At 36.7% G+C, this 18929-nt stretch overlaps 1 protein-coding gene across 1 annotated transcript in view; it reads left to right on the top strand.

Annotated features, from left to right (window-relative positions):
• The window catches only part of ST18 (ST18 C2H2C-type zinc finger transcription factor), a 155191-nt gene that overhangs the window by 54521 nt on the left and 81741 nt on the right, over positions 1-18929 (top strand). Inside the window, exons 4-8 of the mRNA XM_049782434.1 lie at positions 3534-3668; positions 5847-5937; positions 7186-7290; positions 15791-15984; positions 18484-18695. Of these exons, the coding sequence (XP_049638391.1) occupies positions 3534-3668; positions 5847-5937; positions 7186-7290; positions 15791-15984; positions 18484-18695 (737 nt within the window). The remainder of the gene's footprint in view (positions 1-3533; positions 3669-5846; positions 5938-7185; positions 7291-15790; positions 15985-18483; positions 18696-18929) is intronic.

Genomic DNA, 18929 nt, shown 5'->3' with positions numbered 1-18929 from the left:
TTTTAGGGGACTTTGCAAAATTATTATTAAGCATTAAATTTCCTTTTTCTTATTTTAGTTGTGGAAGCCAGTGACATAAAAAAAATTATTCCTCTGGATTGCAGTCCATGATTCTTTAGTCAGCACTTGTTGCAAATAATAGGCATAAGCTCCAAAATATCATACTAATTTCCATACACTATTTGATTCTGACTTTACTATTATAAAGAGAACATTAGGCTTTAAAAGATAATTTACCAAAGCCTTTTTGCCAGTTCGCAAGTATGAGTTTGGCTACACTACTACTACTTAAAATTTTGTGAGACTTGAGGTCACAATGAGTCAAGTCACCCTATGATTTACTATATAGTTTCATCATGTTTTCTAGTAAAGAGGAGAAAGAAATAATTACATAAGGATCTAAAATGTGAATAAAATGGTCCCAGACAAACCAGGCTATAAGGTCACCAGAGGATAAGGTCACCTTCATTATTCAGCATTCCAAAAGGTAAATAAAGAAAGATGAGTCAAACCAAGAGTCTTTGAGCTATAGCTCCAGCTTTTTATCATGCAGACAGGTTCTGCCCTCAGGACATTTCAGCAGCCTCTTTGTCTTTTTGCCCAGCAGAGAAGAGGTTGTACACAAAGGTCCTGATGGACTGTCAGCGGACCACACCTGGTCAGGTGCCAGCCATGCCTTATCTCTCACACTCTCTCTGGCTTTCTGCAGACAAATAGCATGGCAAGGAAAGGAAATACCACGCCAAACCTTTCAATATGGCTTAGAAATGTGTCCTCACTGAAGGCGATCCAAAGGAGGAAGGGCATCAAAATACACACTTTCTTCTCTTTCTAATTCACTCTAGTGTGTCGGCCCTTCTAATTTCACTTAAATCAAGTTTCAAGGATTTGGAATAACAGCCTAAAGAGCACTTGCCCAGATCAACTAGAAATTTGATATCATTTTTTAATTTAACAAAATATAAATCCATATATATTATATATTTACATATATATTATATATGTTATATATTATATATAACATATAACATATAATATATATTAAATATTTACATATATATATATTGGTTTTTGGGCCACACCTGGTAATGCTCAGGGGTTACTCCTGGCTATGTGCTTAGAAATCGCTCCTGGCTTGGGGCACCATACAGGACACCATGGAATCGATTCATGGTTCATCCTAGGCTAGTGTGTGCAAGGCAAGTCCTTACCACTTGTGCCACCACTCTGGCCCCATATCCATATTTTCTTTGGTTTTTCGGGCCACACCCATTTGATGCTCAGGGGTTACTCCTGGCTAAGTGCTCAGAAATTGCCCCTGGCTTTGGGGGACCATATGGGACGCCAGGGTATCGAACCATGGTCCTTCCTTGGCTAGCGCTTGCAGGGCAGACACGTTACTTCTAGTGCCACCTTGTCGGCCCCTCCATTTTTTCTTAATATGCTACATAGTCTCTTACCATCCAGAGTATGGTCTAAACATTATAGAATTTAAATTTTTCCTCATTAAAGAAAAATGGCCACTCCTTGAGGCAATTCTTGGTTTCTTTATCACAAGTGGAGGGTTTCCCAAGGTGATCCTCATCTTTGGCAGCATGAGTAATAACTTGAAGACCTTCATCCCTCCCCTCTTTACTGAAACCATGTTCCCTAATAATTACATATGACTTAACCTGCCCATCTGCCTGGAGCCATCTATAATTTAACAACTGGGTGTAATGATGTCACAAAGGCTCATCTGGCAGTTACAATATCCTGCCCTGGAGACATCTGTTGCATGCATTCTGCAACTTCTGAAGGAGAGCATCTGGGTCCTCTGCTCCTAATGTAGCAGGATCTTTCATGTGTTCTGTTGCTAGGAGTTTTTTATTTCTGATGCAGGCAAAAAATGGATTGTTTCTGAATCTGTTTTCTGAGAAACCTATAGTCAGTCTTTATGACATGTTTGTGTTGTTGTTGTTTTGTCCTGGGGTTTTCCTATTTGTTCTCATTCTGGAAACATCCCAAATACCAAGTGACAAGTATGTCCCAATGACTGGTATTACTCCATGCATGCAGTGAGGAAGGGGTGTAATCTTGACTATAGAATATATTTCTGTCTTATTAATTCTCTATATCCTGAATAAGAATAAGGATGAATTCTTCTACTCTATTTTTTCTGTTATTTTGTTTGCTTGTTTGATTGGGGGGCATCCCCAGTAATCTTTGGGGGTTTATCAGGGCTCTGCACTCAGGAATTACTCCTGGTGGTGCTTGGGGGACCATATGGGATGCTGGGAATTGAAACAAGGTTATTCTCACACAAGGCAAGTGCTCTTCCTGCTGTACTATCATTCCAGTCCCATTCTGAATTAGTTCTAATTGCATCATGCTATCCTTCAGGATTTTGTTTCTGTAATGTTTGATCTAATCCTCTACAAATTGAAGCCATGAGAATAATTTTATTCCTCTCTTTGGGCTACAGTTCCAAGATTGCTTGACAAAATGGGTTCCAAAATGTCCCACTTATTCTGGCTACACTTGTGACCTTCCACTGACACCCCGAACCCCATAGTTTTGGTTCTCTCTAGTCTGCTCTAGGTCCATTCCTGGTACTTCCATGTTCTGTACGTGACTCACAGAACCTCTCCTTGCACTCATTTTTTTTATTGACCCTGTTTTCAATATCCTTATTCTGACTAAAATCAAGTGCTTACTGTGAACAAGAAGGGAAGATGAATGAGCAGTGAGTGACACTTTCAAAGCTTTGAGAACTGAGTTTGAACCACTGTACACCCAATCTAGACAACCCCTCAGCTCCACCTTCTTGGACTCTTTTATTAAACTACCTGGCTTAGTTGGCCCAATATCACAGAGAGTGACCCCTGACTCCTCTGAGGATTTCTTGGGAGATTCCAAACAGCAAAACAAATCAAGAGCTTCTTTATTGATATGAAGTATTAATCTGAACTGACAAACCAGTGAGGCTCCAAAATGGGTTGGGCATCTTAGCTCCCCATCCTCACTCAAGTCCAACACTTTCTGCCAGTGTTGTGGATCCCCAAATTGGCCTGAATCCCAAGACCTATAGGTTACCAAGGATAAACTTGTATCTTCTCAGATATGAAATATGCTTTGCTGTATAATTTTAAAATCCACTTTTCCTAGATTCCTTCCATAGAAGAAAGTTTGAATTTAAATACATATCACTTTTATTTTTGTCCTCCTTCTGGGAGCTTTAGGGTCTTCTGTTAAATAACTGATTTTTGAAATGAAGCTTTAATACAATCTGTGACCTGAAAACTTAAGCCATCTTTATATTTTAACACTCCCTTGCCCCGTGTTAGCCTTTGCTTGGAAACCAAGAAAATTGAAAAACATTTGTTATGTTTCCACAGGTCTCAGTTAAGGGTCTTATTCAAGGCAATGTTGAGAAGAATGTTGATGATAATAAAACTGAATAAAGTGATAATGTCACCCTGCAAGGCCATGTTATTGAACGGAGAGGGATAGAAGAGGAACCAAATGAATCTCTCAATGTGATTTCTCTGCAGATTCACCGAGGCCTGAAAAGCGAGAGACAAAGTGTCCCATCCCTGGCTGCGACGGCACAGGACATGTTACTGGACTTTATCCCCACCACCGCAGCCTTTCAGGGTGCCCCCACAAGGTCCGAGTTCCCCTAGAAAGTGAGTATTACAATCTTGATAAGAAGATCGGGCTGTTTCTTTAACATGCCACACCATGTCTCCTCCAACTTGAAATTAGGAATGGGAACAGAAAGTATTCTCTCTGGATAAAAACAATTCCCATGCATGTTTTGAATGCAATGAATGGGGATCCAGTTCAAAGGCCTGGGATGCATGTTTCCTTCTATGTACAAGGCTTCCACTTGGATCCCTGGCAACACATGTTTTGTGTTCCCCAACACAAGTGGATATTTCTCTGATTACTTTCAGCAATACCTGCCACAGCACTGAACCATTAAGTCTACAACTGTCAGGACAAATACTAATGGGACTAATACTCGGGATTTTCCCAAAATTTATATATATAAACTTGGATTGCAGAACAGCTAATAAACTTGAAGATAACTGCCACTGAAAAGAGAATTTGTTGTTCAGTGGATATGCCACTCTATGTAAAACTTTTGGAAAGCAAAAGTTTTTATTGTGGTTCCAGTGGTTTAGGCTTGACTAGTTTGAATCATTTCCACAGGCTGCAGAGCTCGGGCTATTCCTAATGCCACACTAGACCCTGACGAGAGAGCCCTCATGGGAAACCCCATAGGAGATTATGGGGTGTGAACTCCATGGGCATTTTTAAATTGAAATGTTTGAAATGTGTATTGGTAGAAACATTGCTTACTAGAACTAAGAATTAGCCCCTCCTGGTCCTGGCAGGGCTTTTCTCCAGGAAGAGGAATAAGGCCACAGAGGTCAAAGCATTTCAGCACTGAATCTCAAAGCCATCTCAATACACTGAGAAACCTCAGTTTCCTGCCCTATTCCACCTAGAGGCAGGATTTGCTGAAGAACAGGAGTCACTTTAGCCTTTGCCCATCATCTACATAGGGAATATGGAATAAGCATTGCATCACCACTCTTACTTATTCCAGGCCATGAAATGTCTACGAGTCATCCCAGGAAATCTATGCAGCAGCTAGGCTGTCTACACACACACACACACTCACACACACACTCACACACACACACACACACACACCCTACAAAGTGAAAGGAAGGAAGTGGAGGGAAGACACCCTCCTTACAAGATCTAAAGCTTCTATCTAGGTGTTACATTCTTCATTTTTAAACTCATATTCTAGGTGTTACATTCTCCATGTTTTTAACCAATAAATATTTTAGGTGTTATGTTCTTCATTTTTATTTTTGTTTTTGTTGCTTTTTGGGCCTCACCCAGTGACGCTCAGGGGTTACTCCTGACTATACACTCAGAAATTGCTCCTGGCTTGGGGGACCATACGGGATGACAGGGGATCAAACCTCGGTCCATCCTAGGTTAGCACGTGTAGACACCTTACCACTTGTGTCACCACTTCCACCCCTGTTCTCCATTTTTTAAACCATTTATCAAAATGCCCTCTGATTGTCCAAACCATCATGATGAGAACTCCTCAAAGCACCGTTCTGAAAATTATTGAATCTCACTAGTTCAGTGCTGTTGGCTGGATTAGCAGTTTCTCAAACTGATTAGCTGATTGTTCAGTCAACCATACTCTTTTGCCAATAACCTAATGGCTGTGGGGGGGAGGGGCTAATGGAACAAAGAATCAAAATAAATTCACTTAGGAAATAAAGACCACTCAGAACTTCAAACTTTAGGGGTCTTAGATAGAATGGTTGGATGATGTTCTCTATTCACTCTCATTCCTACAAGAAGAACATTAATGTAAAAGAAAATATGAGCTTTTCATTGTAAATCAATAATTCTAGTGTCCACCATAATATTGAATAAGGAAAAATTAAAACGTCAGCAAGGGGGTCGGAGAGATAGCACAGAGGTAGGGTGTTTGCCTAACATCTAGAAGGATGGTGGTTTGAATCCCAGCATCCCATATGGTCCCCCGAGTCTGCCAGGAGCAATTTCTGAGTGTAGCGCCAGGAGTAACCCGTGAGAGCTGCTGGGTGTTGCCCAGAAACCAAAAACTAAAAAAAAAAAAACTTCAGAAAAGTTAAGAAATTGAATTTTTAAAATTTCTCGAAGTGCTCAAGCTTCTCTCTGGAGAAGCTAGGTTAATTGTATAACAATATTCATTTGGGTGACAAATTGATAAATCAGTTTGTTAGTGTGTTATGTATTAATGGTAAATGATTCTTTTCTTTTCTGTGATATTTTGTGCTTAGTTCTTGCCATGCATGAAAATGTACTCAAGTGTCCCACCCCGGGGTGCACCGGAAGGGGTCATGTGAACAGCAACCGCAACACCCACAGGAGGTAATTGTGATGAGCTGTTAGTCTAGCCTTACCTTGTGGAAAGAAGTGAGAGAACTTCCCATCAAGCAAGTAATGAAATAATAATGTGTTTTCAGAATCACTGGATAACTATCAAATATGCTGCCACTTCAAAGAGATACCAAATATTCACAATATGTGCAGAGAATAATTACCTTTAGTATTTTCCTAGAAATTTCCTTTAGCAGACAATTATGCAAATAGAAAATGTTATATTTGAAGACTGGGTCTACACATTCATGTATAGTCAAACATTGGATTTTTTTATTTTTGCTTGGAAACTTTATAGAGTTATTTGAACATTGAAAAGATTTTTCTGGGCATTATTTTGTATCCCATTCAGTATTATAAAAATAAAACCAAGGCAGCTTTAATAGACTGTAGTTTGTGGTTTTACTAGATAGTAGAATGAAGGATTACACGATTATTTTCATGAGATTAATTTTATTATTGAGAACTCAACATGAAATTTCTCTGAGTATTTGAATGAAGATATATGTACACAAAAGTTTTGTCAGAGTCAGTGCTTATTGTTTTGTAATGCTTATAGTATATACTGTGTTATTTACACATTTTGTGGTAATGAGCTATTATTCAATTCATCTCCATACTGTGAAAAAAATTAAATTCTATGTCTTCAAATATGAGCTAAGATATAAAATTAAATCCCTAATACTTTGTTAAAGAATTTCTGAGTACAGGTGGGGGTGGGATGGAATGGAGAGAGACTTGGGACATTGGTGGTGGGAATGTTGCACTGGTGAACGGGGGTGTTCTTTACATGACTGAAACTTAATCACAATCATATTTTAATCAAGATGTTTAAATAAAGAAAATATATTAAAAAAAAAGAATTTCTGATACACCATGGAGCTATCTAGCTAACATCTAATTAGTCATGCTGCAATTGGAGTGAGAACTTTCTAATTAAAATGCTACAATGTTTCAGAATAATTTAGTTATTTATCCCTTACACAATATTTTGACTTAAGAAAATAGATTTGTAAAAAAAAAATAGATTTGTTTTCTTTCAGTTCTAATATGAGGTTAGGGGACAAATGTTCATACTGTAGTTTGCAAAACATTTTGGGATCTTTTTGTATGAGAATGGTGCTAAGTGAACTATTAATATGACTTAACATTTAATGTGTGCCAAGTATGCTAGAAAGTACATGCCAAAGAAATCACATTGTCATTTTAACTCAGATTCTCCTCTTATTTTTTTGACAGTCTTTCTGGTTGTCCAATTGCTGCAGCTGAAAAGTTGGCAATGTCCCAGGACAAAAGTCAGCTTGATTCTCCAAAAACCAGTCAGTGTCCTGACCAGATTCACAGGTATGACTTCCCATGGTTTCCTGAACCTAGTATTCTGTGGTTTATACTGTGTCACTTCACACCTGTTGGGGGTCAGTGAATTCTGGACTCAATTCCTTTTTAGTTAGCAATATCCACCTGATGCATTTCATCGGCAAATCATACTGTCATGTAAATGAACGTCTAGATTATCCAGGAGTTTGTTGTTGTTGCTGTTGTTGTTGTTGTTTTGGGGGGCCACATCTAATGGTGCTCAGGGGTTGCTTCTGGCTGTATGCACAGAAATCGCTTCTGCCTCAGGAGACCATATAGGATGCCAAATATTGATCCAGTATTCATCCTGGGTCAGCCCCTTGCAAGGCAAATGCCCTACTGCTGGGCTATCACTCTGGCCCCAGGAGTTTTGTTTTAGATAAATCTCTATACAAAAACAGCATAATCAAAATGTAGCTAAAATGAAGGTGGTGACATATACTAATTAAGATTCTATATCATTACTTGGAGCCCATTTGCCTAGAGAAATATGGTCTCTAGTGGCATTGGTTCTTTATGATTTAAAATTTGTGCCTAGAGAAAATAATTCACACCCACTCAAAATAAAGTTATGTTAAAATTTCAGCCCATGTTCTGTGTGTACAGTTTTTATAAACTATTTTTATTCTACAATTTAGAACTTGTAGAACTAAATCAATACTAAAAGAGTCTTGTATTGCTCCCAAATGACTAAAATATCCAGTAGTTTTAGAAACCTTATGTATGTTTGAATAATAAGCTATTATTAGGACAAGTTAAAGTTGTACATTTATTAATATTTAAAAAAAAAAGGATTTTAGGGGCCAGAGAGATAGCATGGAGGTAGGGCATTTGCTTTGCATGCAGAAGAACAGTGGTTCGAATCCTGGCATCCCATATGGTTCCCCCAAGCCTGCCAGGAGCGATTTCTGAGCGGAGAGCCAGGAGTAACCTGAGCTCTGCCTGAGCTCTGCCAGGTGTGACAAAAAAAAAAAAAAAAAGAAAGAAAAGAAAAGAAAAACTAAAAAAGGATTTCTGGATAAAGATAGGTTACTTGGATTTTATTTTTGATATTAAGTTACCAAAATGCAAAATATTTACGAAATATTTTAAGCATATCTTACTATATTTACTTTCATAGATTTCATTAAGAGTCATGGTTAAGAGCCAGAGAGATAGTACAGCAGGTAGGGGATTAGCCAGGTGTTGATATCTAAGCATAGAGTTAGGAGTAAGTTCTTGAGAAATTCTGAATATGTCCCTTCCAAAACAATTAAAAGATAAAAACAATTAGAGCTCCATAAATAAATTTGTGGACTGAAGAGCATGATTTCCACTCAGGAGGTCAGGATTTGATCCCCAGTATCACCTGGTAACCACCATTGTGTGCAACACCCCAGCTCTAAGCCCATGAGTGGGTACCGCAGCACCATCTGTGACTCAAACCAAAAACAAAGGAACAAATTAAAGTCAAATTTAGTGTTCAGATCAGAAGAATAAAGAACATATGTCACGATAAAATAAAAAATACTAACTAGGGGCCGGAGCAGTGGTGCAGCGGTAAGGCATTTTCCTTGCAGGCGGCTGACCTAAGATAACCACAGTTCAATCCTCCGGCGTCCCAAATAGTCCCCCAAATCAGGAGTGATTTCTGAGTGCATAGCCAGGAGTAACCCCTGACCATCACCGGTGTGGCCCAAAAATCAAACAAAAACTTACTAACCAACCGACAATTAAAACTCTTCTTGCGGGTCGGAAAAAGCATGGAGGTAAGGTGTTTGCCTTGCATGCAAGACAGAGGTTCTAATTCCGGTATCCCATATTGTCTCCCGAGCCTGCAGGAGCGATTTCTGAACATAGAGCCAGAAGTAATCCCTGAGTGCTGCCAGGTGTAACCCCAAAACCAAACCAACGCAAAATAACAACAACAACAACAAAACCCTCTTGTTGGAACACTTTATTTTATTTTGTTTTTAATTAATATATTTATTTAAGCACCATGATTATATACATGTTTGTTGTTGGTTTTCGGTTTAAAAAAGTACATGCCCCTTCACCAGTGCAACATTCCCATCTCCAATACTCCCCATTTCCCTCCTCTGTCACCCTCTGCATGTAATTGAGACAGGCATTCTATTTCTCTCACTCACTACACACAAGTTGCTTGGTTTGCATTTATATATTCTTTAGTTTCTCACTAAGTATGATCTTTTGGATATATGAAAATCATTCCCTTTCATTTTGTTTGTTTCATTTTATCTAGAACACTACAAATTTAATTAATAAAATAAAATTTTATATAATAATAAGAGCATTTATTTACTCAAAGATTTCTCCTAACTCTTTAAAAGTTTTATGTGATCCAAAATCTATCACAGAAACTTTGACATTCTTTTTATTTGAATTTAAAATAATTTAGTAATTTAAGCACCATGGTTACAAACATGGTCATAATTGGATTTCACTCATAAAATGCACGCCCCATTCACCAGTGAAACTTTCCCACCACCAATGCCCCCCTTCCACTGTCTGTCTTTGAGACAGTCATTGTATTTCTCTCACTCACTATCATTGTCATGGTAGTTGTTAGTGTACTTATTTCTCCAAATACACTTGTTGTAAGCTTCATATCATGAGCTCGTCCTTCTGGCCCTCGTCGCTTTTGTCTCTGGGTATTATTATTATTATTATTATCATTATACTATTTTTTATTTTTCATAAATCCCACAGATGAGTGAGGCTATTTTGTGTTTATCTCTCCCCCTTTGACTTATTTTACTCAGCATATGTCCATCCCTGTATAGGCAATTTTCATTTATTTTTTTCAATTTATTTTTTCTAACAGCTGCATATAACTTCATTGTGTAGATGTATGAGAGTTTCTTTGACTATTCATCTGTTGTCTGGCATATGGGTTGTCTCCAGTATTGAAATAAGGAGTGGAAGGGACATTATTGTATTGTGGTTTTTGTGGAAGGAGTTTGTGGTCCTAGAGTATATACCAAGTAGAGGCATTGCTGGATCAATTTCTGAATTGCTGGATTCAATTTCCAGGTTTTTAATGAATATTTATATTGTTTTTTAGAAAAGCTGAACTAGACAGCATTCCCACCAGCAGTGAATGAGAGTTCCTTGCTCTCCATATCCACACCAGTAGTGGTTGTTCTTGTTTATTGTGATGTGTGCCAGTCTTTGTGACGTGAGATGATACCTCATAGTTGTTTTGATTTGAATCTTCCTGTTGATTAGTGATGTGGAGTATTTTTTTCATGTGCCTCTTGGCACATATATTTCTTCTTTGAGGAAGTCTGTTCATTTCTCCTCCCCATTTATAGATGGGGTTAGATGTTTTCTCTGGTTAAATTCTGTCAGTACCTTGTATAACTTAGATATAAGCCCCTTGTCTGATGGGTATTGAGTGAATTGTTTCTCAGATTCCATGGGTGACCTTTGTACCCTAATTACTGCTTCCTTGGAATTGCAGAAATTTCTAAGTTTAATGTAGTCCCATTTGTTTATCTTTGATTCTACTTGTTTGTACAGTGGTGTTTCCTCCTTAAAGATGCCTTTAGTCTCAATGTCATGGAGTGTTTTCCCTATGTTTTCTTCTATATGCTTTGTAGTTTCATGTCTGATATTAAGGTCTTTAATCTATTTTGATTTGACCTTTATGCATTCTGTTAGATAGAGGTCTGAGTTTGCATTTTTGCATATAACTGACTATTTGTCCCAACATCACTTGTTGAAGAGGCTTTCCTTTCTCGATTTTCTGTTTCTTGCCCCCTTGTCAAAGATTGATTATATGTCTGAGGGTCACTCTCTGAATACTCAAAAATATTTCATTGATCTGAGGGTCTATCTTTATTCAAGTACCATGCTTTTTTTTAAATGATTATTGCTTTTTAGTACAATTTAAAGTTGGGAAAGTGATGGTCCCCCATTTTTTTCCTAAGTATTGCTTTAGCTATTCTTAGGCGATTATTGTTCCAAATGAATTTCAGCAGTGTTTGATCATTTTTTTAAAGAAAATCATGAGTATCCTCAGAGGATAAGTCTGTATAATATTTTGGGGAGCATTGCCATTTTAATTATGTTAATCCTTCCGATCCATAAACAGAGTATATGTCTCCATTTCCTTATTTACTCTTTTATTTCTTAGAGCAGTGGTTTTTTTTTTTGTTTGTTTTGTTTTTGGGTCACACCCGCAGCGCTCAGGTGTTACTCCTGGCTCCTCACTCAGAAATTGCTCCTGGCAGGCTCAGGGGACCAAATGGGATGCTGGGATTTGAACCACTGACCTTTTGCATGAAAGGCAAATGCCTTACCTCCACACTATCGCTCCGGCCCCTAAAGCAGTGTTTTTAATATTTTTGTACAGGTCCTTTACTTTTTTAGTTAAGTAGACTTTAAGATATTTGATTTTCTGTGGTACTGTTGTGAATGGAATTGGTTTTATAATGTTTGTTTCTTCTCTCTAATTATTTGTGTATAAAAAGGCCATTAATATTCGTGTGTTAATTTTGTAAACTGCCACTTTGCTATACGAATCTATTGTTTCTAGATGTTTCTTGTAGAGTCTTTAGGGTTTTCTCAATATAGAAATTTTTATGGACTAGCATGTACTTTATTTTGAAGAATGACACATGTGCATTGGAGAATAATGTGTATCCAGCTTTCTGGTGATTAAGAGCCATATATATATATATATATATATATATATATATATATATATATATATATATACTAGGCCAATTTATTTTATTGTATTAAGCTTTTTGATCCATTTTGCCACTCTGTGTCTCTTACTAGTGAATTTAGTCCATTGGCATTGAGAGAGATGATTGTCATGGGATTTAGTGTCATCTTTTAATAGGAGTTTTGTGTTTCTGGTGATTTTTCTTATCTTAAATTAGACCTTTCAGTTCACCCTTTAAGGCTGGTTTTGAGTCTGTAAAGTTCATACACTGCTGTTTATCCGTGAAGTTGTGTATCCTTCCTTCAAACCAGAATTTAAGTTTGATTGGGTGAAGTAATCTTGGAGATGCATTAATTTTGTTGAGTTTTGTCACTATATTCCTCTACTGCCTTCAGTTCTTAAGGGTTTCTTGTGACAATGTGTGGTAAATCTTAGGGATGTTCCTTTGAATGTAATTTCCTTTCTTTATCATGCTGTTTTCATATCAAATGGGGTTCATCATAGTGACTAGAATGTGTCTTGGCTTTTTTTTTTTTTACATTTCTTTTGGATGGTACTCTTTGGGCTTGTAGAATTTGGTTGCATGCACTCTTTCACTCTGGGATTTTATCTGCAACAATTTCCTTAATTGTTGATTCTTCATGGGGTTTCTTTTCCTGTGTCTCTGGAACTCCAATGATCCTTATGTTGTTTCTATTGAGTTGATCAAAGACTTCTATTTTTCTTACTTTTTTTAAAATTTTTATTGAGACCAATGTGAATTACAAGTCTTTCACAGTTATAATTAAGGTACATAGTTACAATGAATTAGGGCCATTCCCACTACCAGTGTTGACCTCCCTCTACCATAGTTCACAGCATGCATTCCAGCAGGTTCTGCTGCTCGGGTCCTCATCTCAGCCTCTTGAAACTTTGTTGGCTTTATTATGTTAGGCATATATTTGTGATAAAAAAGAAATATATATATATATATATATATAAAGATTAATCTATAGTGTTAAATTGAGTAATATATTTGTTTGTTTTTAATATCTTTATTTAAACACCTGATTACAAACATGATTGTAGTTGGATTTCAGTCGTAAAAAGAACACCCCCCTTCACCTATGCAACATTCCCACAACCAATGTCCCCATTTCCCTCCTCTCCAACCCATATCTGTATTCAAGACAGGCATTCTACTTCTCCCACTCATTAAAATTTTCATGGTAGTTGTTAGTGTAGTTATTTCTCTAACTGCACTCATCAGTCCTTGTGGTGAGCTTCATATCATGAGTTGGTCCTTCTAGCCCTCATCTCTGGGCATTATTACAATAATGTCTTTTCTTTTTCTTAAAACCCATATCTTAGTGAGACTATTCTGTGTCTATATCTCCCTCTGACTTATTTCACTCAGCATAATAGATCCCATGTCCATTCATGTATAGGAAAATTTTATGACTTCATCTCTCCTGATAGCTGCATAATATTCCATTGCATATATGTACCACAATTTCTTTAGTCATTCCTCTGTTGAAGGGCATCTTGTTTGGTTCCAGATTCTGACTATTGCAAATAGTGTGAAGAAGGTGTTTTTATAATGCTTTTTTGTGTTCCTAGGGTATATTCCTAGGAGTGGAATAGCTGGATCATATGTAAGCTCAATTTCCAGTTTTTTGAGGAATCTTCATATTGTTGTCCATAAGGGCTGGACTAGACAGCATTCCCACCAGCAGTGAATGAGAGTTCCTTTCTTTCACATCCCAGCCAGCACTGATTTTTCTTGTTTTTGTTTGTTTAGTTTTGTGTGTGTATGTGTGTGTGATGTGTATCAGTCTCTGTGGCACGAGATGGTACCTCATTGTTGTTTTGATTTGCATCTCTCTGATGATTACTGATGTGAAGCACCTTTCCTGTGCCTTTTGGCCATTTGTATTTCTTCTTTGAGAAATTGTCTCTTCATTTCTTCTCATTTTTTGATGGTTTTAGACTTTTTTATTGTGAAGTTCTGTCAGTACCTTGTATATATCTTCAATATTAGCCCCTTATCTGATGGATATTGTGTAAATAATTTCTCCCTTTCTGTGGGTGGCCTTTGTATCCTAGTCACTATTTCCTTTGAGGTGCAGAAGCTTCTCAGCTTAATATAATCCCATCTGTTTTTCTTTGCTTCCACTTGTTTGAAGAGTGCTGTTTCCTCCTTGAGAGTGATATATTTGTTATTTTAGTGTAAGAGCATAGCATAATGACATCATGATTTTCATGATCTGAAATGATGGTTTATTAATTATCCCATCATTAAATTCAAATATGGTAATTTTTAATTAAAATTTTTTAGATGTTTAAGAAATTTTTTTAGTAGGTAAATCACACCGATTGGTTTCTCATCATACTCCTAGCTCTCTGCTCAGAAATTATTTCTGGCAGGGGCTGGAGTGATAGCACAGAGATAGGGCATTTGCCTTGCAAGCGGCCGACCCAGATCCAATGATGCTTCGAATCCTGGCATTCCATATGGTCCTCCATTCCTGCCAGGAGAAATTTCTGAGCACAGAGCCAGAAACAACCTCTGAGCACCACCAGATGTGGCCCAAAAATCATAAAAAGTAAAAAAAGAAAAAAAAGAAATTACTTCTGGCAGGCTCAAAGGACCATATGGAATGCTAGAAATTGAAGCAAGTACAAGGTAAATGCCCTACTTTTGTAATTTAACTTTTAATTGAATTGCTGTGGCTTACAATACTATTAATAACAGTTTCTGATCCACATAATGAGAAATATATGCATATATGCAGTCATAATGATAAGTATATCACCAGTGTACACTTCTCTCTCCCAAGAACCCCAATACCCTTTCCTTACAACCTCCCCAAACTTATTTGTGTGGATCAGTTCTCCCATTATGTTGCCTTTGGACCTTTGTTGCTACCTTGCTGTGTCCAACATATGAAAGAGATAATATGAGAGATATATGTCCCACATATGAGAGATAATCACACATCCCTCTCCTGTCTGACTCTGTTCAACATATCCTTTAGCTTTATCAACATTGCCGAAAATGGTATGCCTTTGTTCATTATTAGAACTGCTTAGAAAATATAGTTGATTTTAAGGAATATTAAATTCATAATTAGCTTGGATTAAGATCATTCTATTAAAAACATGATGGCTGACATAATACAGTAATTTTTACCTAAATTTCAATGGTAGCAATTTAACAAAAAAATATTGAGAAATTATATAAGATATCCCTTAAATTTACAAAGACATTCAGAATGAAGGTAAAAAGAGGTTAAAAGTCAAAGAGGTACCTCACAACTCAGTAATAAAATTTCTGATGCTTCCACTCTTTTGTTTGACATTAGGTCCCAAGGGTTGTGAGAGCAGATCTTGAGCATGTCTTATCCTGATGGATTATTTGATTCTTCACTAAATATCTTCTCTGTTGGTTTCATGAAGGCCCTAACAAACAGAAAGTGTACATTTTGCCAATGCTCTAGTTATGGATACATAGAATGTTTTTATAGCATGCTATGTAAACATGAGTACTAATAGATTTCAAATATTTCTGTTTGTGGCATCTGCATGAGATGCACGAGTGTGAGATTTCCTCTTTTACCTCTGGGATCTTTAGCCTCACTGGTGGCTGGCACCCAGAGCCCGAATTGACCCACTTTCTTAGCCCTGGGTACAGAGCAGGTCTCTTCTCTACAAGGCAGGTCTCTGGAGGGTATCTACAGGTAAGACAAGGTCAATGTGCTTTATATTTTATGTGAATATGCTTCCCAAGAGTATCATCTTCTTTCTTGTGAACTCTTCCCCCTCTCTCCTCAGAACAAGCTTAGTAAAGCAAATTGAATTCAATTTCCGGTCACAAGCCATCTCATCTTCCAGAGCCATGGTGTCAAATGAGCAAGAGAAGTTTGGGAAAGTACCATTTGATTATGCCAGTTTTGATGCCCAGGTTTTTGGTAAACATCCCCTTACACAATCAGGGCAAGGAAGAAAAACACCACCATTTCCTGAATGTAAGCTTTGAACTCTAAGGTTTATTCCCGAATTATGTATTTTGTATATGAATAAGTTGGGTTTGAATGAGGCATGCCTTCAGAGGTATATAATATGCTTTTGAATGGTAAGAGGAAAACCTATTGCTCAGTTAAATAAAGAAAGTAACCACAAGTTGATCAGTGTTGCTGACTTAAAACTAAAATTTTCAATAGGGTTAATAATTAATAATTCTACCAATATGAAATTATTGTCATATCTATGAGTAATTCTACAGAGTTATCTGCAACTGGAATTAAAATGTTGAAAATAGCTAGCATATCAGTAATTTTGATTTACATGGAAATTCTGAAACTTTAATAGATAAAGTGTTGAAATATGCCTAAAATATCACTTCTATCTGGGACTTAGATAAATAGTAGAACAAGTTAAGTCTCTTGCCTTGCATGCAGCCAACCTGAGTTTAATTCCCAGCATCTCATATATGCTCCCAAGAACCACCCGGAGTAAGGCCTGAGCAATGCTGAGTGTGGTTCAAAAATAAAAAAAACAGCTATATATATTATATATTATATTATATGTTAGCATTCAATTGAAGGTGGGAGAGAAAGTAAAAAGTCTAAGAAAATTTCAAGGAAAACATTATGCCCGAATAAACATATTTAACTATAAATATTTATCTAAAAATTTAAGAATTAGCATAGAACCATTTAAAATGTGTTAAACACTAATCTAATATATTCATATTAAAAACTGTCACTCAAGTCATAAAACTTCGTGTTTTACTGATACATCTTTTATGTTGTTTAGACTCCTTAAATACTTGGGAGGGGAAGGGTCATCCATTTATGCACAGGGCTTATTTCTGGTTCTTTTTTAGGATCGCTCTTGATGGGTTCAGGGGATCTTATGGGGGGCAAAGGAGTGAACCCAAATTGGCTGTGTGCAAAGCAAGCACCCTGCCTGCTTGGCACTTTGGTGCCAAGTTCCTAGTTACTCTAAATTAAAGATTAAAACGTAAATATTAAACATAAACTAAGGAATGATTTCTGCATCTTGGCAATTTAATTTAATGCACTTATAGGGGATAAATAAAAGAATTTCTCACTTTGAATCCTCCATAATGTATGAATTTTTTTTGAATCCTGGAACTCTATGGCATCACTTTGACCCTACACCTAGTTACTTAAAAACTGAGTGTCTTTAAGACTATAAAATAAATATTTTCTTCATTGTGTAATGCTGATACCTCTTTCTGTGAATAAGAATGCCTATATATATATATATATATACATATATATATCCAGAAGTAAATAAAGAGAGTTGAAAGGAGATGATTCATCTGTGAGAAATACAGCACATTCCAAAAAATACTTAATATATTCTAACCAAATACATGTCCTAATAAACAAATAGCACTAACAATCTGACAACTCAAGGGAAATATTTTACAAATATTTGTATGCACAATATTTTATATTTCTTCCAAGATTATATATACACATTTATACATATATATGCACAAAAATATTGACATCCATATATGTCTAATTCAGGTAAAAGTAGTTAAGAGTATTCTTGGATATGGTATAATTTTGTTTAGAAAATGCAAATCATTTATATTTTTATAATTATAAAAATTCCATTTAACAATATTTTTAATTTTTATAAAAACTATAAATATTTAAATGATAAGCATAGCAAATAAAGGCCTCTGTGCTTTTCTGTTATCCTAACTACATATAAAGGCTTCTGCCTTTGTCTTGTGTGATGTTTCAAATTATTCACAGTCAAAAGAAATATTTAATTCTATTTCTCTGTAATATCTTAGTACCCACAACAGAAACTTAACCTAGAAATTTATTCATGGTAATTCAGCTACTTTCCTATTCACCTTGAGAACATTCCTCTACCCTTAACCTATTGCACTTTACCTCATAAGTCAAATGCCAGGTCATCACATATTTCTTCATCTATTTCATTCCACCTAGCTGGAAGAACAACTTTTACTGATTTAAGTACAAAACAAACCTGCATATAAAATAAAAAATGCAATTTATGTCTAAGTATAAATTGCTTATAAGGTATAAAAATAGATCTTAAAATGACTCCCATTTTTCCTCTACCAGAATTGTCTTCACACACTGTTTGTAGAGGTACAATCCTTAAGCCTCTATAGTCATTGTTGGGTTTTACTAATATGTCTTTTAATCCATAGCTTTTGTCACAAATGCTGCTAGTGCATCTGCTCCAAAATAGTAATTATAGAGTTTGGAACATAATAAATGTAATTAGAGGGAAAAAAATTTAAGAGTACAGGCATTTTCCCCCAGCAATCTGTGAACTTCTGTGCAAACCAAACTAAGTAACCTTTCTTTAATGGAACACTGGATAATGAATGGATCACGTTTTAACCTATTCTTTATTTATTTTAATGCAAGAAGTTATAACTTCAAAAAAATCAGTTTCATGACTAAGACCACATACCTGCAATGGCTAATCAAATCTCTCTTCAACAGCAAAGCATTTTTCAAATCCAGGAAAATATCCTAACCGACTACCTAGCACTGGCGCCCCTGCACGGAGTCCTTGTAGTGCCAGCTCTTACAGCTACGGTCAATGTAGTGAAGACACCCACATAGCCGCAGCAGCTGCTATCCTGAACCTTTCCACACGCTGCAGGGAAGCTGCCGGCATCCTCTCCAACAAACCACAGAATCTGCTAGCCAAGGTAGGCCAGTCCAAGACCCTGGGGGTGGGCCAAGGACCGAACCATGAGAATGAACTGCCTCTCATTCTCCCGACCACGCTCACTCGTGCCACGACCCACCTCCCACATACCTTTCTACTTGTCTTAGGAAGAAACTCAGACAGATGTGGCCTGGGATGAGCATGTGGGTGTGCCAGGAAGAATGAAAATATTTTATTGAAAGGTGGTGTTTTTTGAAGGTGAAACTTTGAGAAG

Source organism: Suncus etruscus, chromosome 10 (genome assembly GCF_024139225.1).
Source record: "Suncus etruscus isolate mSunEtr1 chromosome 10, mSunEtr1.pri.cur, whole genome shotgun sequence".
NCBI lineage: Eukaryota > Metazoa > Chordata > Mammalia > Eulipotyphla > Soricidae > Suncus > Suncus etruscus.
Note: the sequence above shows the minus strand (reverse complement) of the source record. Positions and strands in the feature narration are given on the sequence as shown.